The sequence below is a fragment of the Microcebus murinus genome, chromosome 1 (assembly GCF_040939455.1).
Source record: "Microcebus murinus isolate Inina chromosome 1, M.murinus_Inina_mat1.0, whole genome shotgun sequence".
Classification (NCBI taxonomy): domain Eukaryota; kingdom Metazoa; phylum Chordata; class Mammalia; order Primates; family Cheirogaleidae; genus Microcebus; species Microcebus murinus.
Window position 1 is genome coordinate 68,882,841 of NC_134104.1, and position 23,670 is coordinate 68,906,510.

The 23,670-nt window shown below is 56.5% G+C and overlaps 1 protein-coding gene and 1 long non-coding RNA gene across 3 annotated transcripts; one reads left to right on the plus strand and one right to left on the minus strand.

Moving 5' to 3' along the window:
- The first annotated feature begins 881 nt into the window (after positions 1-881).
- Positions 882-3,607, plus strand: LOC142870838 (uncharacterized). 2 transcript variants are annotated; one of them, XR_012919176.1, is made up of 3 exons: positions 882-969; positions 3,080-3,207; positions 3,393-3,607. It is a non-coding gene; the product is annotated as an uncharacterized LOC142870838 (long non-coding RNA). The 2 variants fall into 2 exon arrangements; XR_012919170.1 differs by having other exon boundaries at positions 963-1,042.
- MELTF (melanotransferrin) lies at positions 1,037-23,333 on the minus strand. The gene is made up of 16 exons (XM_012780314.2): positions 23,165-23,333; positions 21,296-21,450; positions 20,060-20,159; positions 17,661-17,843; positions 16,125-16,281; positions 14,825-14,892; positions 11,337-11,524; positions 10,427-10,607; positions 9,599-9,750; positions 7,965-8,061; positions 6,978-7,172; positions 5,920-6,076; positions 5,762-5,829; positions 4,368-4,555; positions 1,766-1,964; positions 1,037-1,308 (listed from the first exon to the last, which is right to left on the minus strand). Exons 1-16 carry the CDS (start codon positions 23,211-23,213, stop codon positions 1,226-1,228), a joined length of 2,220 nt encoding a protein of 739 aa, XP_012635768.2. The 5' UTR covers positions 23,214-23,333; the 3' UTR covers positions 1,037-1,225.
- Positions 23,334-23,670: the final 337 nt, after the last annotated feature.

Genomic DNA, 23,670 nt, shown 5'->3' on the forward strand with positions numbered 1-23,670 from the left:
CAGCATCCCCGAGGCCCCCGCAGACCAGGATGCAAATAGCTCCAGGCCCACGCGGCTCCCAGTCTGCTGACGAGGGCTGCTTGCTCCGGTTTCTTCTCCTTCTTTTTATTTTTTTAAGGGAGCAAAATTCAGAGCAAGAGTTGGCAGTTCTGGAAACTTTCTGTGGTTCCTCAGACAACCGTGGCAAGATGGAGCAGAGAGAGGGCCTTCGCTAGGCCCTTTCTGCTGACTCTCACAGGGGCGCGGGAAGGGGGTACCCTTCCTCTGGAGTGAGTGGCTCCTGGGCCCAGCACACGCAGGGCTGGGTGGGGGGACGGAGCCACCCCAATAGGAAGCCGGGTCTGTGGCTCCTATGACCCAGAGAATGGCATGTCCCCAGGGCTTGAGGCCTGGGCCACCTCCCACTCCCTTCAGTGTGGAGGCTACTGCTGCTGACAGTGTCCAGGCGCAGGCCGAGGGGTCCCCGGCATCGCCTTGGGGAGAGGGGAAGACTCGGGAGTGGCTGGAGCTGGAGGAAAGGCTGGGCCCAGCGTTCTTACTGCCCACAACCCCTCACTAACCCCACCACGAGGGCTCCTTCCTGAGGACATTTCCTTCGCGGGGGTCCCTCGCGGTTTAGTCCCTCTAGTCCAGCTCGGGCCGCCTCCCCTCCCCAGCCCGCAGAATCCACCGTGCAATGGGCCGGGCCACGCCAAGCCACGGACAAGGACAAAGGGGGGATTGTGCCCAGCAGCCAGAGGGCCTGGCAGGTGCCGTGGTGGACACGGTGACCCCAGGCGGCGCCCGGGGCCAGGCGGCGCGGGGGCAGCCGGGGAGGCGCAGGGCTGCTCGCAGGGCGGGCTTCGCGCAGCCGGTTTCCTTGGCAACGGGCCGTGTGCTGCGGCCCGCAGGCTCCAGGTGGCGGGAGGCGGCGGTTGGCAGCGAGCGCCGCGCCAGCCCGGGGGCGGGCGAGCCCGGCTGGCGCCGCAGGTAGCGCAGGGCCAGGTGGTGGCCGTGGGCGGCGGGGCTCCCGCAGGAGGCGCCGGCGCCCGCCCAACTCGAGGTCGGGGGACTTTTCCGAGCATTCGTCTTTATTCCCCTTCGAAGCAATCATAGAAACTTCTAGGGCCGGGGCGGAGACCCGAGGCGCTCCGAGGTTGCTGCCGGGCCCTCTCCTGTCGCAGTGTTACACGACCGTCCCAGCGGAACAGGCTCCGTCCGGGCGGGCGAGGCCGGCCCGAGCGGCTCAGGGCGCCGGCCGGAGGAGGCCAGCAGCCAGCGCCGGCGGGAGCAGCAGCAGCAGCAGGGGGTGCCCGGGGGCGGCGGCCGCTGGGGACAAACGCAGCAGTTAGGGCCTGGGGCGCCCACGCGGTGCCGCCGCGCTCCTGCGCGGGACTCTAGGGGGTGACATTTCTGTGTGGGAAACTCGCTCCAGCCTCCCTCTTTCCACCAGATTACAATTTTTCTCCCCCAGGTTTCTTTACATATTCATTCCTTTCAAAATTATACTACATGTATATTTATGGCGTTGCCTCAAATCCTCTTGGGTTATCATTTTTAGCATTTAAATTCATTATCCAGGTCTGTTTGGGAGAGGCAGCCAGTGTTCCTGCTGTCATGTCTGCAGCCTCCCTGCTGAGACCTTCCTGGGCACCTCTTGCTAGTCTGTCAAATGCTAGTCTGCTGGCCTCCCCGAGACCCAGGGCACCCCCGGGTCTGTCAGGGTTTTAGGGTGGAAGGGTCTGACCGCCCCCAGGGGAAAGCCGCAGGGCCTGGTGCTGTGTACCTGCGCCCGAGCACTGCTGAGACAGCATCCCTTCCAGAGCTGCCACGTAGTCCGGCCCCAGCCAGTCGCGGTAGGTGGTTTTCTCCCCCGCAGGCACCGCCCGGACCGTGGCGTCCTTGAAAAGCAGGTCTTGGCCGTGGTAGTTGGAGGAATCGAACATTTTGAACCCGTTGGTATTGTGGTCGTCTCCAAACAGGTCCTGGAGGCACCACAAGCAGACCTGGGGCTCACAAATGGTCACCCCCACAGGCACTGCTTGGACAAAGTGCTTTACATAGGGTGACCCACAGAGCAGTCATTTCAGGGCGCCCAGACTCTGACTTGAAGTCATCAGCTTGACAACTGACCCCCTCTGTCAGCAAACGGGTTTTGGGGAAAGCTATGACTATGGGCACCATGGTAAGAGTCATTCAGAAACATTCAGAAACCAAGCCAGACCTTGGGTGCAGAACTGATGCATGAGACTTACAGGAAAAAAGACCCAGAAATGAGAGATGGTGTGGATGAGATTACAGAGTTTTTCCAGGCCTGCTCAGCCTTTCTCAAGCTTTTCTGCCATGCTGTCTCACTTTCTCTTAATGGTATCCTTTCCCACAAACTGAAACACTCATTGAGAGAAACTTTTGTTCTCTCACTAGATCACAATCCAACAGGTGAGTTGAATGTCTGTACTGCCCCAATCTCCTGGCATCTTGGAGACCTGCAGCTCTCTTCCCTACTGAGAATCACTGGAGTGAGTGTTCTATGGCTACAGCCCTAATAGTGCTATTAAAAAGACCAGAAGTAGGCCGGGCGCTGTGGCTCACGCCTGTAATCCTAGCTCTTGGGAGGCTGAGGCGGGCGGATTGCTCAAGGTCAGGAGTTCAAAACCAGCCTGAGCAAGAGCGAGACCCCGTCTCTACTATAAATAGAAAGAAATTAATTGGTATATAAAAAATTAGCCAGGCATGGTGGCGCATGCCTGTAGTCCCAGCTACTCGGGAGGCTGAGACAGAAGGATCACTCGAGCCCAGAAGTTTGAGGTTGCTGTGAGCTAGGCTGACGCCACGGCACTCACTCTAGCCTGGACAACAAAGCGAGACTCTGTCTCAAAAAAAAAAAAAAAAAAAAAAAAGACCAGAAGTAGTAAGAGGAACTGTAAGTATGAGTGCCAATAAAGGACACCTGGAGAACACGGGTAAATGTCTATGTCCGCTGTGGATAGAAGGAGTCAAGTGGTTATCAGTCTTTTTGGAGGGGACTCACGGATCCTCTTGGAGATCTGATTGATGAAAGCCATCAGCTTTTGACCCCCCAAAATGCTCGTCCACACAGGATTCACATCCATAAGGGACTCTTACCCCTCACACCCCAGTACTTCAGAGGCTTGAGAAACCACCTGGAGAGGCCCAGGGACCTCGAGTAAAGAACTCCTGGGCTGGACGGACGTATCCATGGGGCAGGTGAGGAAAGTGTACATAATTTCACAATTTCAAAGTTTAGGAACAGGCCTGGAGAGCTGGCCAGCTCTGCAATTCTGTGGTATGGTGGGTGGAGGGTGGGCAATTTCTGCCTAAATTAGTTATGGGAAGGAGGGTGGTTAGAAACCAGTGGCTTCATTGTCAGAAAACTTGGGTTTTAATGCTAGGTGCATTTTGAGAGTACAGCCAACGAGATTTGCTGATGGATCAGATATGAGAGGAAGACACGAGACAAAGGCGACTCCTGAAGAAATGGAAATGCTGAAGTTGTTCTTAACTGAAGTGGGGAAGACTGAGGGAGGGATGGGATTCCAACTTTGGACGTGCTCAGTTTGAGATGCCTATTATACTAGAAATACAAGTCGTTATGTCAGGTAGATAATTGTTAAATATTCAAGTGTGGGATTGAAGTTGGGCTGAAGATGTAAATTTAGAAGCCATCTGTATACAGATGGTATTTAACGACATGGAACTGGATGAGTCAATAAGGATGCAGGTGTAGACAGAGAGGGCTGAGAACTGAATCCTGGGGGACTCCAGTACTCACAGGCCAGGACAATGAGGGGAGTGGCCAGAGAGGGGACAGGAGAGCCATGTAGGGGTGGGAAGCTGGGAGGAGAGGCCATGGCCAGGGCTGCCGAGAGGTCAGGTACTATGAGGTCTGAGAAACAGCCACTGGGCTTAGCAACGTGGACCACTGTGACCTTGGCAAGGGCACTTTCAGGGTCCTGATGGGGGCCTGTCTGGAGTAGTCTGCATCCTTAAGAGAGACCAGAAGGAGAGGAATTGGTACCTCCAGAGTAGTGACAACTCCAGTTTGGAGTTTTGCTCTGAAAGGGAGGGGCATTATGGCTATAAGAGGATGTGAGACCAAGAAGGTTAGTTTGTTTTTAAAGATAGGAATAATCGCATGTTTGTATGTTGGTGAGAAGAATGGTCCATTTGAGGAGGAGAAATTAATGATGTAGGAGACAGCGGGGACAGTTGCTGGAGGGATGTCCTTGGGGAAGTGAAAATCACAGACTCTCCCCCCAGGCTTCCTCAGTTTCTCCCAAGGTCTGCTCCAGGTAGACTGAGGCCCCCAGGGTCTGGCCCACCTCTGCTGGCCCAGCCCTCAGGGAGGCGGCGCCTGCCCTGCTCACCTGGGCCTTGTCCAGCAGTCCAAACACGGTGAAGATGTTGGTGTCTGGCCGGACCATGACGGCATGGGACGGTATCTGTGCCAGGTTGCAGGCTGCAAACTGGGACACCTCGGCCCGTGCCCCATTGGGACACAGCAGCTCATAGTCCTCTGACTTGAGGTCAGCAGCCCAGGGCTCCGAACTGTGGCCTGAGGGGTAGAGCAGTGAGTGTGGAGAGGGGCGTTATGGGCAGTGGGGAGAATGCAGACGAGGCCGCTATCCTTCCGCATCCCCAAATCCTTCACTGGGGGCAGGTGGCAGTGTCTGGCCAGCGCCCCAACCCTCCACTCTCCAGGTGCCCTGCGGCATTGTCAGGTGAGGGAAGCAGCTGCGCTAATCCTGTAGCAGGAGCCACCTCTAGTAGGGACTAGGGAGTACCTACTCTGTGACAGGCACTTCACAAGAGCTGCTTGATCCTCACGACAGCAACACAGGGCAGGTATTAGTGTCCCAATTTAGAGGTGAGGAAACTGAGGCTCTTAATCACTCCTGGGCAAAGACTCCCATCTGTGTGTTACAGCCTGGGGCCTGAGGGTGGGGTGAGTTCCAGAAGCTGGTGGGTGGATCTGCACCTCTAAAGGCTGAAGTTCTCAAACTGGCGGGGGCGGGGGGGGGGTGGGATGTAAGAGGCAGCTTTAAGGGCTCCTGCTTACAAAGAATCTCATTTGGGAGGTCTCAGGTGGGGCCCAGGAATATGCATTTTAAAACCAGCATCCCAATGAGCCTGAAGCAGGTGGTCCCAGGGCTTCCTGAGAAGACACTGTCCTGGGGAATCACACTGTCTTTGTGCCTTCATGCCTTTGCTTACTATCCACCCTCCTTCCATTCCCAGAAGGAACTCCAGGTAGGCCAGAGGAGAGCTACAGATAAAACGGAAATGGGTGGCCTGGGAGGTGGGGTCCCTCTGATCTCTGACCCCATCCCTGACCACACCAGCTCAGGCAGGAGTGCATGGCTCTTCCTCCTCGGGATGGTGGCCTCCACGGGCAGGCAGAGGCCAAGATTTGCAATACCCACTGGTGTTTCCCTATCTTGTTTCTCCTTGACCAATCCTCCTCCCCTCCGGGCCACAGCCCTGCCTTTCTGGGCCCAGGGAGATCCCTGCCAGCCTCCTGCCCCCCTCCACCTTGGCACTGTGTAAATACGCCCAGAAGGGGGTCTCTCCAAATTGGGTCTCTACCATGTCAGTGGGATAGGGACTTGAACTCCAGCCCAGTAAAGACTGTCATGAGTCCTGCACCCTGGACGTGTGGCCTGAGGTCTGTTCTTACGGCATGGCCCCTGGGGCTTTCTTGGCTGGTGTCTGGATTGTGTTGGGGACTGGCCCTGCTCTGGCTAGAGCCTTGCTCACCTACCATTTGTGTTGTCAAAGACGGTCGTGTGCCTGACGAAGGCGACGTCACCTGCATTCTCCGCCAGGCACCTGCCACACAGGAGGACAGGGTGGCGTCGGGAGGAGGGCCCCGGCCTCTGTCTGGGGCCCTGCCCTGCCCAGCCTGCCGCCCGCGAGTACCTGAAGGCGCCGCTGTAGCCATAGTACCTCTCCTGGCTGTTGCCCACACACTTGTTGCGGCCCCGCTCGTCCCCCACGCAGAGCGCGCACAGGGAGGGCGGGTAGTTCACGGGGTTGTTCACGGGCACGCAGCTGGCGTTGAAGAACTCGCTCACCGCTGGGGGGAAGGGAAGGGCTGCGATGAGGGCCAGCGGCAGAAAGGGTGGCAGGGAGGAGATGGGGGGCTGCTTCCCCACAAATCTGCCCACCCACCTGGCCCTGCTGTTCAAGGCCAGCCATCTGCTCTGCTCCCCACCCAGCTCCAAGTGGCATGTCCCCTCCTGGGAGAATCTCAGGGATGGGGAATACAGAGGTTGCCTAGACACAGGAACCTTCTGGTAAGTAGTCACCCAGCCTTTGCTTGAACTGCCTCAGGGACAGGGAACTCACTACCTCATAAGCTATGAGGTAGTGAGTTCCAATCAGAGCAACTGCCCAGCTGTCTGAGAGTGGCAGGACCAACCCTAGTACCTTTTGTGTGTTTGTGCTGGCGGTTAGAAAAGTATATGTTTTTTTCTTTTTTATATATATATTTTTAGTTGGCCAATTAATTTCTTTCTATTTTTAGTAGAGGTGGCGTCTCGCTCTTGCTCAGGTTGGTTTCGAAATCCTGACTTTGAGCAATCCGCCCGCCTCAGCCTCCCAGAGTGCTAGGATTACAGGCATGAGCCCCCACGCCTGGCCTAAAAAGAATATGTTTTTATTTTTTCTGAGTTACTAGTCGGGGCAGAGGTATGTGGCCAGTCAGCCCAAGGATCTTGCCGTCCTCCGACTTGGCCTTCCTTTCACCGTGAACGCTGAGTGATTAACACATGGGAAGGGCCTTGTGTATGGCACGTGGTAGGTGCTTGGTAAATGTTTCCACCTCTGTCTCCAACTGAGCACTTGTGAAGATAGCCGGGCACTTGTGCAGAAGGCTGGCCACTTTCCAACAAGGTCCCCGACCTCAGAGCTGGCCACCCATCCCCAGCCAATCCCAAAGAAGAGCTCCCGAGCCTGTGTCCCTGGAAGGGCGGTACCTGTGAGGATGTCGCAGTCCTGGGGCCAGATGAAGCCCCTCTGGATGAGGGCGCCCACGGGGATGTCCCAGCCAGCGGGGCTGCCAAAGCCCGGGTGGCAGGAGCGCTTGCCGCGGAGCTCATCCAAGGTGAAGGCGTGGGAGCTGTCCCGCCTCACCACGGCCACCACGAAGTATGAGTTGCTCCTGTCCTCCGCTGGGGAGAGAGGGACCCCACACGCCTGAGAGCCAGGGGCCAGTCGCATGGGGCCCTTCCCTAAATCCATTCCCTCCTGTGTCTCTGCCGAGCGGGGGTCTGCCCCGGCTGCACAGGCCACGCAGCAAATGCAGCAAATCTGGCAGGGCCCTTCCAGCCCCTCTGGGGAAGCAGCCCATATGGCTCCACGTTTCAGTCCTCACCCTAAGGGATTTCTTTCCTTCCACCCAGGTGTTATTTTTCTCACTCCTGGGAGAAAAGTGGTGGGGTAGCTGACAGCCACAGAAGCATTTTGTTTAAGCCCAGAGATTTCTGACATCCAAGTGGAAGGGACCCAAGCCCAGAGGTCACTACTTAGGAGGACGGAGGCCGAAGCCCCCACCCAGGCCACTGAGGAGAATGAGCTGACAGGGGGGTACTCCTGTGGGCCCCTTCCATGGGCAGCGATGGTCAGGGCTGGGCAGCTGAGACCCAGGAGTCCAACGGTTGGCAAACTTTGTATGGCCTGGATTGCAGGCTAAGAATGGTTTTTATATTCTCAAAGGGTTATTTAAAAAGCAGGAGAATATGCAAAAGAGACTATGGTCTGTAAAACCTAAAGTATTTGCTCTCTGACCCTTTACAGAAAGTTTTCCAACCCCGTAGAGACATTCATTGAATAGATGGGGAAACTGAGGCCTGGGGCAGGAGGGTGTGCCTGGTGACCAGAAATGGCTGAGGGGGCACATTTTAGTATTTATAACAACATCAGCCACCTCCCAGCCACTGCTGGGCGGCGGGACCTGCACTCACGGGCGTACTGCTCCCCCGCCGCGGGAACCAGGCCGTATGTCTTGCCCGCCGTGTAAACGTCCTCACCCCTCAGGGTCACAGCGTCGATGTGCCCAGCCTGAAGGAAACAAGACGAGAGGGCTGGGGAGACCCCAGGATGGTTCAGGAGATCCCAGGATGGTTCGGGATGCCGCATCCCCCGGGACTGGCAGGGCCTGGTCTCTTGGGGCTGTGGCCTCGGGCTCCCTTCCCCTGCGGAACCTGGGTGGGGAGTGCCCCATCCTGCCCGCCTGCCCCTTCCCCTCCTTGTGCAGACGCCTGCCCAGGAGGGCTGCTTGGAGCGGGGGTGCGGGGTGGGGTGGGAAGGGTGGGGGTGTGGAGGGTGGGGTGGAGTCTGGGTGTGGTGCTGGAACCAGCCAGACTCCTGGGTTACCATTCTGTCAGCACTTGGTTACCCAGGGTCTCCTGTGTGTCCCTGCTCTGAACAAAGCGTAGCACGACCCCTGCCCTCATGCTTGGTGTGGGGTCTCCCCACAGACTGTCGGCCCCCAGAGAATGGGGCACCGTATCCCCAGCACCCAGCCAAGGGCTGGCACATAGCACGAGTGCACTGTGTTTGTCAATCCATGTGCAAATTGAAGAATGACCCAGGTCTTGAAAGATGGCTCCAAGGATGAGGGACACAGCCCCACTGGAGGAGGCAGCAAGATGGGCCCGATGCCCCCAGGTCGCCCACGCCCCACCCCAGGTGTCCATCTGGAAGCCTCCTGAGAGGTGGCCCAGGGCCCTGAGAGGAGGTTGGTTGGTAATGAAGCCATAGTGGTGTGACAAACCCAAGGGAAGTCGTGAGGCTGAGGGAGAGAGGAGACACCCACACTTAGGCAGGTGCCCCACACCACTGGGGAACGGGCATGAAGTGCTGACGTTGGAATAGCAGGTGGTGACCTCCACCCCCCCACCTTTTCCTCCCTACTGTGTCAGGGGGAACACACAGACGCTGGACCACAGTGCAGGCAACTGGCTGGACAGGAAATGGGCATTAGAGCCACGCTAGACACCATCTCTGAGAACCACAGAAGCTAGAACTGAGGGTCTTTGAGCCTCTTGCTGCGGTCCTGAGGAACTCCTGACGTCTGCTTCTCTCCCCCCAGGCACCTGGCAGCCCCCTGGCCCTCCGTGAGCTCAGACTGAGAGGAGACTCTCACCTAGAGGGATCTGGAAGCTCCCTCCCTGCACCTCTCGCTGCTCTGGGGCCCCTGGAACAATAGGGCAGCCCCCCTCCGGCATTGGGAATAAAGACCCTGCACCCCTAAGCCCTTTCCTCAATTCCAGCTTCGGCCCCTTCTCCATCAGCCTCACGTGCAGGAGAGCTCAGTTCTGCACAGGGACAGGCTTCCCTTGGCCCCTGGGGAAGGTGGATCGTCCACAAGCCAGTTGGCGACCTTAGCAAGTTACTTCTTCAGCCCCTGGGGAAACAGCCCCTTCTCCCTGTCTCCCGGGTTGGGGTGCAGGTCCCTGTGGCCCTTCCTCTCCCCTTTGCTCTGAGGGCTTGTTGAGGGAGACATTCTAACCCTCCCCAGGTGGCACGGGGGCCAGCGAACAGTAAGGACCACCCCAGCACTGCTGCCGCCGGTCCACCTGGGCACGGCCCCCACCTGGATCCTCTCCATGCAGTGCTTGGGGGACTCCGCCGACACACACTGGATCTCGGGCTTGAGCCTCTGCCGGCTGAAGGCCACGGCCATGTCGCCACACTTCTGGATCTCGGGAGTAGACAGCACACACCAGCGCAGGTAGTGGGGCAGCCCTGTGTGGGGCGAGCATGCGGTCCCGCCAGCCGCACCCTGCGGGGCAGGGCCGTGGGGCCGGTACCACCAGGGGGAGAACTTGGAGTCAGACTCAAGGGAAATTCTGGGTCTTTCTCTTGGCTGTGTGGCCAGGATAGGTATTTAACCATCTGGTCCCGCCTCCTCATACCGAAAGGACAACCGCACCTTCCTCATGGGGCTGTGAGAGGTTGGGGTAGACCATGGCTGTCACGTATCTAACTCAGTGCCTGGCACCTGCTTTCCTGGCTGTAGGCAGGGATATATGGGGACAGGGTAGAGGCAGGAAGCCCACTGTGGGCTACTGTCATAGTCCAGTGAGAGACGGGACTGACCAGGGCCATGGCCCTGGGTGGAGAGAGGCAGGAGTGAGAGGAAATGACAGGCTGTGATGGCCCCGGCATGGAGGGGCAGGGAGCCCCTCCCCAAGACAGACGCCAGGGGCCCAGCTGCCACCTCCTGGCAGGTGGGGCCTCCGTGCAGCGGGTTGGGCAACCGCAGAGCTGCTTTCTCCCCAAACCCTCAGAGGCAGAGAAGTGGAAGAGACAGGTTCCCACGGAGCCCGAGGGGCACATGCAGGGCCTCCTGGGTGAGTGTCCTCCCAGGCCACCTTCCCAGAGAGTCCTGCCACGCCTGGGAAGGGACAGGCGGACTTACGGTTGGGGTCACAGAGCAGACCCTTCATGGCATGCAGGTACTCGTGGCCCAGCCAGGCCTCGTAGGTCTGTGTGGCGATGGGCACGAGCTCTGAGGTGGAGTCCTTGAACAGCAGGTTCTTCTGGCCATAGGCCTCGGAGCTGAACATCTGGAAGCTGCTGCCCTCGTGGCTGAACAGACGCTGTGTGTCCAGGGGTGGGGACAGGGGCTGGTGAGCTGCTCCCAGGCCACATCCTTCCCTCCCCAGCTCAACCACCACCTCCTTCTTCCTGCGACCTCAGGACAGAGGTCCCTGAGCCGTGTGAGGGCCCCCCTCGGCACCTCTCCTGATCCCCTGTCTCCTTCCCCTGTGCCCTGCCAGTTCATCCTAGGCCATCCTGCTCGCCACACTCGGCTGTTTGGACACATGACAGATGGCCCAGGTGTGGATGGTGCTGAGGGCCAGCTGGGCAGCTGCAGTCTGGATGGGGTGAAAGTAGCAGAAGCTGGGGCGCACTCGGGAGTCGGAAACAGTGCTGTTGTGAGCAGAGGTTTCAGCAAAACCTTATTCACTGCATGTAATTAATGGTACACTTTGAAATGTACTGGTTGTGTCATTTTGCTTTCTGCTCCCATGTTCTGGTTTTGGTCTTTAGAGGCACAAGTACAAGGAGCTTTCTCTGAGGGGGCCTGCGTCTGCCGATCTCCCTCCACTGGCCAGCCCTCCTGCCTGCCACAGCGGGTCCCTCATTCATGCTGACCTGGCCTGGGGCTTGACACCACAGAGGCCTGGATCCCCAGCCACGGTCTGTCCTGGGGATGGTCTCTGGGTCCTGCCCCTCCTGGCCTTAGTTAGCCCTGAGCCCCAACTCTGGTGAGTGACAAGAAGGTCCAGCACCACCTGGGAGGCTGTGCAGGGCCCTGAGCCCACCTGGCCTTCATTGAGCAGTCGGAAGATAAGGCCTCCGTCTGTGTCAGCCCGGACCACCACGGCATGAGCAGGAACCCGGGCCAGGTGGCACTGCCTCCACTCGGTGACATCAGCCCGGCTGCCATCCCGGCACAGCAGCTCAAAGTCCTGTGACAGCAGCTCCTGGTCCCAGGAAGGCAGGGTTTTCCCTGGGAAGACAGGAAGCCTGAGGTAAACCTACTCCTGAACCAGGAGGGGTTCAGGGAGGGCATCCAAGAAGGCCCAGGAGAGGGAGGGTGGGGCGAGGCCAGTGTCAGGGAGGTGAGAACTCAGGAGGGGCAGAGCTTGGCGGCTGCACCCTACAAGACCAGGTATCCACATAGACTGTGTCTAGCTACTCACATTTTCCACTTCTCACCAACTTGTATTACTAAAACGGATTGGAGATATCTGACAATAATACAATACATATAAACACGACTATTTAAATAAGATAAAAAGAGTAAGAAAATAAGAGCAGCTTAGGATGTGAGATGAATGTACCGAGAGTCTAGAATGAACCACCCACTGCTGCTGTCAGGCACTAACTTTGACTCTGATTAGCAGGTGGAGTCCAGGGTGGGAATACACCCTGATGGAATCTACCAGAACTGTGGCCCAGGGAGAAAAGAGCCAGAGCTTTGCACACAACCCCAACTATTAATATTTTGGTGCATTTCCTTCAAGTCTTTTTTCCTGTTTTCTATTTCTATTTTATTTATTTATTTATATTTTATTTTATCATATTATGGGGGTACAAATATTGTTAGGGTTACATATATTGCCCCTGCCATTCCTCCCCCCGTCCCCCGCCTTACCAAAACATCAAGTATGTCCTACCCCCAGGTGGTGTGCATTGCACCTAATTTGTAAGTATATATCCTTCCCCTCCTCCCCCCCATCTGCCCACCACTCGATAAAAGTTTTTTTTTTCCCTTTTTTTGACCTTTTGGTTACATTGTATATCTTTGCCTGTCCCTACAAAGGGTTAGAGGTATTCCCACACAACCCCCCACAATGCTCACCACAACCCTAAGATGTGTATCTCCCCCTCCCCCAATCCCTGGTGAGCACTATCACCATTTGAGCATCATAGTTTTAATCAGTCAGTACCAATTTGATGGCGAGCAGATGTGGAGCCCATTTTCTTGATCTTGTGTTGCCTCGCTGTGGATAACGGGCTTAAACTTAATCCAGGATAGCGTAAATGGTGCTAGCTCACTGTTGTTTCTTAGAATTGAGTAGTATTCCATTGTGAGCATATACCAAATTTTAATTATCCACTCATGAATTGATGGACACTTGGGTTGTTTCCATGATCTTGCTCTATTTCTATTTCATAACCATCTTTAACATGGTTAAAGACATAGATGTCAGACAATTTTGCATACTACTTGTTTTTTCCACTTATATCTATCAAGTATTTTTATACATTATTGGAAACTTTTCATAAAACCCATTTGTTTCTTCATAGAAAATATTTATTTGAAAGAGTGTCTATTGACACCAAATCAGAATACTGAAAAAACTAATATTAAGGACTGTAACTAAACTACAGATAGTCCTACCTAACAATATTTTTATGACTTTTAAATTAAGACCAGGGGGAAACCTGTACAAGGAAATAGGAAGGGAATAGATAATTTGTAGGATCGTGAAAACTTTCACTGCTAAGCTATTTAAAAACAAAATCCAAAAAACAACAGAATAATACTTTGGAAGAACTCCACAAAGGCCACTGTTAATGCCGCGTGGTGGTTTATAGCACTCCTAATTCCTCAGTGCAACTCTGTCCCCACGCCCCAACTCCCCTCTCTTGTAACCTGCTGCAGGGCTGCTGGCTAGATCACCTCCCTTCCCAGAGACAATCGCCCTTTAGGTGCTTCCACCCGCCACTCCTGTTTCTCCTTGGCCAGGAAACATGAAAGTCCTGTCACTTCACTACTTGAGACGTTTATGCTACTTCTACTCTTTTCCTTTTATCAACCTTTTTTCAAAAAGATGCTCTTTAAAAGATTAAAAACATTAATCTAAGGAAGTAAATGTCAAAAATTTTAAAAAGCTGATTTTAGCCCAATGCACCCCTATTCTTTGCCCGTCTTCCAAATTTCTCCTTCTTGATTCATCTCGGGCCTCTGTCCAGGTGCCCATTTTGCATGAAACCATCCTCTGTGCTCCATCCCTTTTCAGATCCCTTGTTCTCCCCTTGCTCCAATCTGGTTTGTGTTTGCTTTCATGGTGGTCAGACTCCATGGTGGGCTTTCTGATTTAAAAGGTAGAGATTAACAACAGCAACAAAAGACAATGATTTTTTTTTTTTTTAAAGACAACGACCAGATATTCTGCAATAGGCAAAACTACAGGGATGAAAGTCTGAGTGGTGGTTGTTGGCGGGTGGGGAGGGGAGATAAACTGGCAGGGGCATGAGGGAACTTTTGGGATGAGGGGTCTGTCCCAACAATATCTTGATTGTGGTGGTGGTTACACAACTGTATGTTTTTGGCAAAATTCATAGAACTGTATTTCAGAAAGAGTAAATGTTGCATCATGTAAATTATATCTCAATTTAAAAAAAAGAAACAATGTTCAGGCAAATCCAAACAGAGGGACATTTTATAAAATAAATGCCAATGTCATAAAAAATGAAGACTGAGAAACTACTGCAAGATAAAGGAAACTAAAGAGATCCAAGAACTAAAGAACTAAATACCATGATTTAGATCCAAGAACTAAATACCATGTGTGATCATAGATTAGGTCCTGGGTTTGAAAATAATTGCTACAAAGGAGAGAATCAGAATAGTGAGTGAATCTGGAATATCACCTGTAGATTAGGGATTAGTACTGTGTCAATGTTACATTTCCTGAGTGTGATTACTAGGGCTAGGTGTACGTGCTCTTGTTCCTAGGAGACACGTTCTAGAGTATGCAAGGTGTATGCCACAGGCAAATGTACTTTCAAATGGGTCGGAAAACACACACACACACACACACACACACACACACAGAAAGAATGATAGGTCAAATGAGGCCAAATGTTAAAAGTTGGAATCTGGGTAAAGAACAGTTGGGAGTTCATTGAATTATTCTTGCAACTTTCCTAAAGCTCAATTATTTCAAAATTTAAAAATTTAGATGACAATGACATAATGGATCAACATATAACACCAACCTATCTTAAATAGATCTTTCCAGGGAGGAGAGATGGCTTCTCCAGGCAAGAGGAGAAGCCAGGAAGGGGCAGTAGATGAGGTCCAGTGCAGAGATCTGGAGACTTTATAAAAAGCAGCCCCCAGCTTCCCCTTGCCCGGCCCCGAGGAGCAGCGGGAGCTCCATTGGTGAGACCCAGAAACTCAGAGCCAGGGGCTGAACTAGGGTACTCGCTTCTGGCCCTGCCATCTGGGGGCCCTGCCCCAGGCAGCCCCGGCCTGAGACCCTGCTCAGACCTTGTGGGCCAGCCCCTCACTCACCATCAGTGTTTTCGAGCACCGTGCTGTGCTTCACAAAGGCCACGTCCCCTGCCCCTTCCGCCAGGCACCTGTGGAGGAGAAACTATGAGCCCCGTGGGCCCTACCCGTCTTCCACCTCTGCTGGTGTGGCTGGGCGGGAAGGGTGGCCGCGGGTTTCACAGTGATGCGGGCCCAGGTTCCAGCTCCCCAGATGCTGGCTGTGTCCCTGTCGCCTGGAGATCTGGGAAGGGAAAGCAGCTCCCGGAGGATGAGACACCGTTTATAACCTGGTATAGACCCCGTGCAGCCTAGCCCGCCTGTGTGGAGCAGGTGCTTCCGTGGCAGCTGCCATCAGCAGCAGCCTTGACTCTTGGTTTTAAAGAGGATTCTGCCCTGAGGCAGGGGATTGGACCAGAAGACTTTTTCATGCCATCCCAAAAGGTTCCTGAGTGGAAGGGACTGTGACTTTTATGTATTCTCTATATGTCACCGCCCAGTGTGGGAGGCAGGTCAAGTTCTGCTGGGCAAAGGGGCTGCTCGGGTCCCTATAGCCAGAAAATTAGCAGGGATTGGGCTGGGCTGGGAGGGGTGGCACAGGGAAGGGCTCCGAGAGTCAGGGAGAACAGCAATGGCCAAGAACTCAGGAGTGCAGGACGGGGAAGGGTCTCCCACTCAGGGGTGCTGAGGACGGTTTCTTCTTTCTCTGTGCCAAAAACTGCATTGGCCCAGATCACGCCCTGAAGTGTGGGCCCCCAGCAGGCTTCCCCGATTCCACGTGGAAACACCAGGGCAGCTAGAGGGACTCAGGGAGCTTCCACTCCAATTCCTGCTGAGCACGTGTCTTCACTTGCAGGCAGGTGGAATTGGGCCACGAGCTGTTAGAGACTCTCTATTACATCCACGGAGGACTTATCCAAAGTGCCAGCATGAACCAGCCGCAGAGACGGGCCAGCCCCAAGTGTCAACCCCACCTCCACCCCGCACTCCCTGATGGTCTGTGACACCAAAATGGGGACATGGGAGTGGCCAGAAAGCTGTTTTTTTCCATTTTCTTCTCTCTGAGCTCTCACCTCTCTAAATATACCAAACATGTTGATTTTATGAGCAAACCAGTTTGGCATATTCCAGTTTGATGTTTTAAACTAACCAGGGCACCGGACTATATAAAGGGTGCTTTGACGAGGTGCAACCCACACTGCCTCTTCCCCTCCAGGCCCTCTCTGGGCAAAGGTGTTTTTCCCCAGCTCCTGTGGCCTCCAGTGCCTGGGTTGGGGGGACTCAGCTCCTCCCTGCCCGGCAGCCCCTCGCCCACACCCCTCACCGGAAGGCCCCGCTGTAGTCGTAGTATCTCTCCAGGGGGCTCTTGTCACACACCCCTTCCCCAGAGGTGTCGCCCCTGCAGAGGCGACAGAGGGACTCCGAGTAACTGGTCTCTCCTGCCCCGGGGACGCAGCTGCCCCCAAAATAGTCGCTGACAGCTGTGGGAAGGAGGCAGAGAGAGGTCACTCAGCAGGGCTTTCTGCAGACCCCATCCAGGCCCCTAAGGGACAGGTCGGTCACCCAGGCAGGAATCAGGAGGGGACCTGGGCTCTGCAGGGACCTCTGCTGGACTCTTCTGAGAACCCCTTCACCTTCTAGCTTAGTCTGAGAAAAACTGGAGACTGGATTAGATCAGTGATTCCCAAACTTGGCCCACCAGAGTAGCAACGGGCAGCTGTTGTTATTTAAAAATGGCTCAGGCCTGCGGTGGCTCACACCTGCGAGCCCAGCACTTTGGGAGGCTGAGCCAGGAGTTGGAGGTTCCAGCGAGCTGTGATGACGCCACTGCATTCTAGCACTGGCAATAGAGTGGGGCACTGTCTCAAAAAAAAAGAAAAAAAGAAAGAAAGAAAATAAAATAAAAAAATGTAAAAATGGCTCAGGGGAACAAAACATTTACTCACAAAGGATTACACAGGGTAACTAAATATCACCTAGATACTGTTCTCATTGTACATTTCATTTCCAAATCAGTGACGTGTGATTAATGAAAGGGGGGAAAGAATTACTTAATGAGGATCATTAATTTGATAGTACAGGGAGGGAAGGGAAGCCCAGTGGAAGCAGCCCTTGCCAGAGAGGAGTTCGGAATCTGCTTACCGCATGGATTTTGGGCCCCTGACAGCACCAGGCCCCGAATCCATCCCCTTCACAAATATTTACCCTGCACCAGGGGAGGACGCCCTGCTGTCGGCACCCGAGCCAGTGGGCCACGCTCATCACTCGGCCAGACCGAGCTCTTCCAACGCCAGCCCCAGGAGTGGATACGTAATAAATACACCAGGTGGCTGATAAGCCACCCACACCTGGCCACTATCTGAAAGGAGGCGGCTTCCAGGCTCTCCGGGGTGGTTGTGTGGGTTCGCATGGCTTGTTGGCAATTAACTACTTGGGGCCTCTCTGGATGCAAGTTAGCAGCCTGTTTGGGTCCTGAAAAAATAGTGTTTCTGCTCCTGTGAAGCTGAGGACATGCTTCTATCCCAAGTCCACAGCAGGCGGGACCGATCCACTGCCTTCCCACCGTGGGTGGGGCCCTGGGCCTGGCTAGGTGGGGCCCGGTGACAGGTGAGTGAGAGCCGTAGGGGCCAGTCAACCAGGAACTCAAGTGGTGGCAGCACGGGGCTGGCCAGCACAGTAGGGGGGTGATTCCCTGACACATGTCAGGGAGGGCCCTGGAGGAGGAGGGACCTTGCTGCACCTTGAAGGGGGCGAAGCGTGACAGTGAGGCCTGAGGGAGGCGACCCCAGTGAAGGGAGGAGCACAGAAGAGGAAGGGAGGGGGCAGGCCGGAGATGCCCCTGCCCGCCCGAAGCCCTCACCTTTGAGCACGTCGCAGCCCATCACCGAGAGGCGGCCGCTCTCCACCAGGTAGCCCACAGGCACGTTCCAGCCCACCGTCCGGTTGATGCCCGTGTGGCAGGACTTCACGCCTTTCAGGGTGTTGATGGTGATGTGGGAGCTCCTCTTGACCACAGCCACCGCGTAATAGGAGGTACCAACCTCTAGGAGGGGAGAGGAGAGCAGTGAGGGCGGCAAAGAGAAGCCTCCAGGGAAGCTGCGGTGCCAGCCTGCCCGGGAGAGGGGCGCAGGGGGTGCACCTTGATGTGTGTGTGGCGTCCTCCTCACTGAGGGAGCAAGTGGTGCCATCCACACGTCTCACCATGAGACCCTGCCATCCTCCAGCCCCACGACGTAGATACTATGCTGGGACGTTGATTCATTTATTGATTCTGCCTTCCCTTCCCAAACCAGCTGGTGCCTAGCGGGCTCCACATTTGCCCAGCCAGGGAGCTCTGCAGCCGGACACAGAGCAGAAGGAGCCTGCAAGTCTCTGCTTTCCCAAAGCCCAGGCCCTCAGGAGAACTTGGAGAGGCTGAGGGATGGTACCGTGGTTCTGGGACAAACAGTGGCTAGGAGGAGCAGGGGAGCAGGACAGGGGCTGCCCTCAGACTAGGAGAGGTGACTTCCTGGTGCTGAGGGTGTGGGGAGGCAGAGGCACAGAGAGAGCTGGCAATGTGGTCCCAAGTCACCAAGACCCTGGATGCTTGGGGGGTGGGCAAGGCTCTACGGACATGCAAAAGATTCCTCTGGGCCACATGTGTCCCCGAAGGGGCCATTCAGACAAGACACAGATGACTCATCCACGGGGACTGATGACCAGAGGCCTCCATCATGCACACACGTGAACACACAGGCACAGGTGAGCACACAAACTGCCCTGTGGGGGTGGGCTCTCCATGATCACGAAAGCTGAGTTCTAGAGAATAAAGCCAGTGTTACTTCCTGCACACCTGAGTCTGGCCCCTGCCAACCTAAGCAGCTTCCTGTGTACCACCCTCTGACTCACCGCCGCCTTTCTTTCTAGTTCCTTGCACCACTAAGATCTTCCCTGCCTGGAGTCTTTGTCAGGGCTCAGCTTAAACGTGGCCTCCCCAGAACACCCTCCTGCCCGCTGCACTTCCACAGGTTTCCCCACACCCCTCGCTTTCCCTCTCACAGCCTGTCCCTTCCCTCCTGGCACCACACGTGTCGCTGCACTCTTCTGTGTCTATTTGTTTACTATCTGGCTCCCGCTCTCTGGGGGCAGGAGCAGCGTCTCTTGCGCTCACTACTCGCTGCTCATGGCGGCAGGTGCTCGGGAGCAGGTGCTCAATGGATGTGCTGGATTAGATAAAGGGGAAGGACTGTGTGGGGGACCCATGCGACGGGGCCGTTTCTGGCCCGTGAGTGCACAGGTTGACTGGTTTGCAGGGTGGGACTGTGTCCTGTGTCATCTGGTGACCATGAATTCAACAAGTGCCCAGCCCCTGCCTTCTGCAAGCGAGAGCCCGTGTGGAGTGTGGCGAGCCGGAGGGTCTTGGGGAGAGGACCGGGCCTCCACCGCAGGCACCAACTAGACAGCGGGCAGCGCCATAGCAGAGGCACGTGCGGGTGGGCCGGGGCTCCGGGGAGTGCAGGAGGGGAGGCTCTTTGGGAGGAGAAGGTGATGGTGAGCTGGACTGTGACAGAGGCGGGCGCTGGGCAAGTGGGGGTGGGGGAGGTACAAAGAGCAGGCTGCGCTAGAGGCGCGCCCAGTGTGAGGCCACGGGCTGGGCAGAGGAGCTCATATTTCCCAGCACGGACCCTGTGTCAGGTGGGCACACACCCAGGCTCATTTTATCCGTGTGACAGGGCAGGTAACTGTGATCCCCATTTAACAGTTCAGGGATGGAGGCTGCCCAAGGTCACAGAAGGTCATGGGAAGGGACTGAGCTGGGATTCATCCCCCAGTTTGCTGGGCTTTGCAGCTCCTGGTCACCACCCTCTTCCCCGGCGCTATCCTCACTCCATGCTGCTTCTGACAGAGAGACGCGAAAGTTTGCAGACAGCGGGGCATTACTGATGCCTTGTCTAGCCCAGGCAATTCCACACGCTGCTCCACGCCCAACATGACACCAGGCACAGGCAAAAGCAAAAGTTGGGGGGCTGGGCTCTCCACGAAGAGGAACAGACTCGGGTCGGCTCTCTGTGTCCCCGGTGCTCCTGTCCCCAGGGAGTTCAAGGGAGACTTAGGGGGTTCTCAGAGGGTTTGTCCGGCTGGGACTCCAGGACTGCTCTGCGGACGGGGGTAACGACCAGCTCAGGGGATGCAAAGCTGGGCCAGGCCCAGCGAGGACAGTCTGGTTAACCGACTTGCAGGTGCAGGGCCTTCCTCTCTCCCCCCGCGCTGCCGTCTTACCTTGATCATACACCTCGCCCACCACGGGCTTCAGGCCGTGCTCCTTCCCTGCCTCATAAATGGCTCCTCCGTCCAGGGTGATAGCGTCCGCCTCCTGGGCCTGGTGAGAACAAGTGGGCCAGCCACGCCCGGCCCACCGGCCACTCGGATCCCTGAGCAAGGGACTCAGGGACATCTTGGAAAGGCCTGAAGGTCTGCACTGTCCTGGCTTAGACTACACACTACACGCTACCCTCTCCAACTGGGGCCCAGGGCTCTTCCCACTTACCAGGCTAAGGATTCACCTTGTCTTACTAATTATGTTATTTTTAAAAATATTAATTATTAATTTTATAAGACTCATAATAGATATATGTAGTAAAAACAAAATCAGATAGTAGAAAATGGAATGTAGTGAAAAGTGAGTTTCCCTCACTTTCCTGTTTCTCAGCGCCTGTCTCTACTGCTAAACCTGGTTTTTCTTGCTGTTTTTCTTTAAGACAGTCTGTGCAGACTGAATCTCATACATGCCCTCTTTAATTTTTTTCATTTTTATTTTCAGATACAAATGGCAGTGCGCTATCAGTGTGTCGTGGGATCCATGGACAGAACTGTAGCTCAATAGCATCGGTCTCCACCCTCGCAGTGGAGGTGACCCAGGGCCTATGACTGGATTAGGTCTTGGGGTCACAGGAGGGGCAGAGCAGAAATGAAAGCCTCTGTATGCTCGTGCCTGCCCCTGCGACACTCTCCCTGTCTTGTCCTGCTTCTGGACTGTCAGTGCCAGTGTAGCGGGTCTCCTGCCATTCAGACCTGCTGTCCCATCCTCTACTGCCCCACCCAGGACTGCGGCCCTTGCTCCTCCTTCCCCAGAAACCGTACAAGCCCCGTTCTGGAAAGCCTCATGGCAGAGAGAGTAAGTAATGTTGGGCCACTGAAGGGTCACCATGTCTGGGCTCCCCTTGGCAGGGTGGGCGGTGTCCCTGCTCTAGCAGGGGACAGTGGAAGTGAAATCCTGTCTCTCAGACACCTTTCCCCATGGCGCCCATCTGAGCAGTGGTGCTCCTGAGGCCTCCCACCGCCTGGCCTGGGCCCCGCTGGAAACAAACTGGCCCTTGTTGTCGGGAAACTCAGGAGATCCTATCACCCGCGCTGGCAGGGGGAGGTCGCCGCCTTTCCCCGTGAATGCGGCTGTTGTGCACTCCCTCCTGAGTCAGAGCCCTGTGGTCTGGGCAGGGTGGAGGGGAGAGGACTCACCGTGATGAGCTGGATGCAGTGGTCGGCCGAGGTGCCCTGCACACAGAGGAGGGAGGGCTGGATGCCCGCCTCCTGGAAGGCCTTGCTCATGTCGCTGCACTTCTGCTGCTCTGGGTCTGAGGTGGTGCACCATCGCAGCTCCATGCCGCCGAACACTGGGGCAGGGGACAGTGCGGTCCAGCTCCCCTGCCACGCCCAGACTGTGGCCCCACCATGGAGGGTGGTCCCAGCAGCTCTGATAGCCAGTGCTCTGCAACAGCCCTGCCCTCCCACGGGGAGGCACTGAGGCCCAGGGACAGGGAAGGGGCCTGGTTCATTGGCAAAGCCAAACATGGGGCCATGGTATTCCTGTGCTCAGGGCCTCTCTGACCAGGGACTCAGCTATTGGCGAATGGAGTGGCTCAGAACCTGGCCCATTCCAGAGGAGCGGGAAGGTCTGCAGGGTAGCTCTCTGCCACCCACACTGCTCCGCACCTGCCTGCAGTGGCAGCCTGGTGCGTGGCAGGGGCACTGGCTGGGGAGTCCCCGCAGGCTCCGTGACTTGGCAAGTTCATGCCCTCTCCAAGTCTCCAAAAAGAGGGCGCTGGCCTGGGTTTTCTCACTCAGCAGTGCCCCTGGGCCTTCCTGCACTGGGACATGAGGCTGAGACGAGGTGGCTGCGAGTGGGCTGCCCTCGAGAAGCCTTGAGCCCTCTCGGAGTGTCTGTGATTATGCCAGCTGCAAACCCACCCTCAGTGGGTACAGTGCCAGGCTCCTGCCCAGGGAAGGTGGCACACAGAGGGGAGGCTGAGGAGTCAGCAAGTTGGGTTCAAGTTCCTGCCTCTCTAGCTGGTGGCTTTAGACAGCTTATTTGACCTCTCTAAGTCTGTTTCATCTCCTGAGAGAGTAGATGAAAAATCCCACCTCCGTGAGTAAGCAAGCCTGTGTAGAGAGCCCAAGACACAGATCCTCAGGGGACTTTTGCTTGGGCCCCATGCCTGACCAGGCCAGAGTCCCAGAGAGCTCCCAGCTGGGGGCCCAGTGGAAGGGCCAGAGTTCCTGGAGGTTGATGACTTTGCAGACCTGAGCTCCTCCACCTCGCAGGGCCCAGCCCCGACTGCCAGAGGCCTGTGCTCGGGGACACGCCCCTCCCAGCACCCACCCGCTTCACAGCCAGGTCGCCAACAACAGAGGCCTGTGCTCTGATCCTCACCCAGGGTCACGACTGCAGCTTCCTCCACAGCCTCCCTCCCTCTCCCGGGGAGCAGTGGAGGTGGGGTGTGGTTTCATTTTTTTGGACTGATGAAGAATGCACCGCCTGCGGCCAGAGCCCTAACGCGCACTCCATCTCCTCAAGCGGTAGCTGCTCACCGAGGTCCCAGCCCTGACTCCCTTGGGTGCCGACGCTAGGGGACCCCGCCTCGGTCCCCCATCTCCACCCTCACGAGTGCAAGGCGCCCGGGAGCAGTGTCCGGGCGGTCTCTCGTGCCCCTCCCCGCCAACCCCTCTGAGCGCCGGCGGGAGAGCTGCGCTGTGCAGCCCCCAGTCCCTCCCTGGCTTCCCACGCCCGTCAAGAGCCACCCTCTGGGACCTCCTCTCAACAGTCCAAGGCTCTCCCCACCACGCCTCAGCCCACGCCTTCCCTTGGCGCGTCTGAAGCTTCCCTTTTTCAAGGGCCAGCTCAAGGCCGCCTCCTCCAGGAAGCCCTCCAGACATCCCAGTCGGCCCCAGTCAGTGCTAGCTCCCTCCACCGTCCTCGCCCGACGCCATGCCTCGCGCCTTCCCTGTCCCCCTCCCCCGAGGCTCAGGGCACACTTTCCAGCCCGGGACCCTGCTCTGCGGGCTGGAGAGCTCCAGGACCTCCGCTCTCACGGGGCGGCGGGGCCTCACCGGTGCGCAGAGCCAGGAAGAGCCACAGAGCCCCGCTGGAGCCCCGCATGGCGCAGTCCCGGGCTGGCTGGGGTCAGGTGGGCTCTGGGTGCGGGTCCGAGTGGGTCAGCAGCCGCCGGATCTTTCTCCCTCCTGCCCTCCTCACCCTGGCCCGCAGCTACTTAAGTGCTCCGGGCGTGCCCTGGCCGAGTCCACGCCCCCGGGCCCCCCGCGCGGCCCGCGACCGACACCCGGCTGACCAGCCCGGCCTGGCTTTCGCGCGGGCGCCCCCTGCTGGAGCCTCGTCTGGCGGGCCGGCGCGCCGGGCTGACACTGCGGACCCGCACAGCGGTCCCGGGCTCTTTCCCCTCAGCAATCTGCCCCGCAGTCCAGGGCGTCCTCCCCTCCTCTTGTCCTCGAAAGATCCCAAATATCACGTCCAACTGGAGAAGGAAGGAAGAAGAGGTCAGAACCCCGAGTCTGAGCTGGAAGCTCGAAGGCCAACTAAAGCACACACTGGCCTCCCT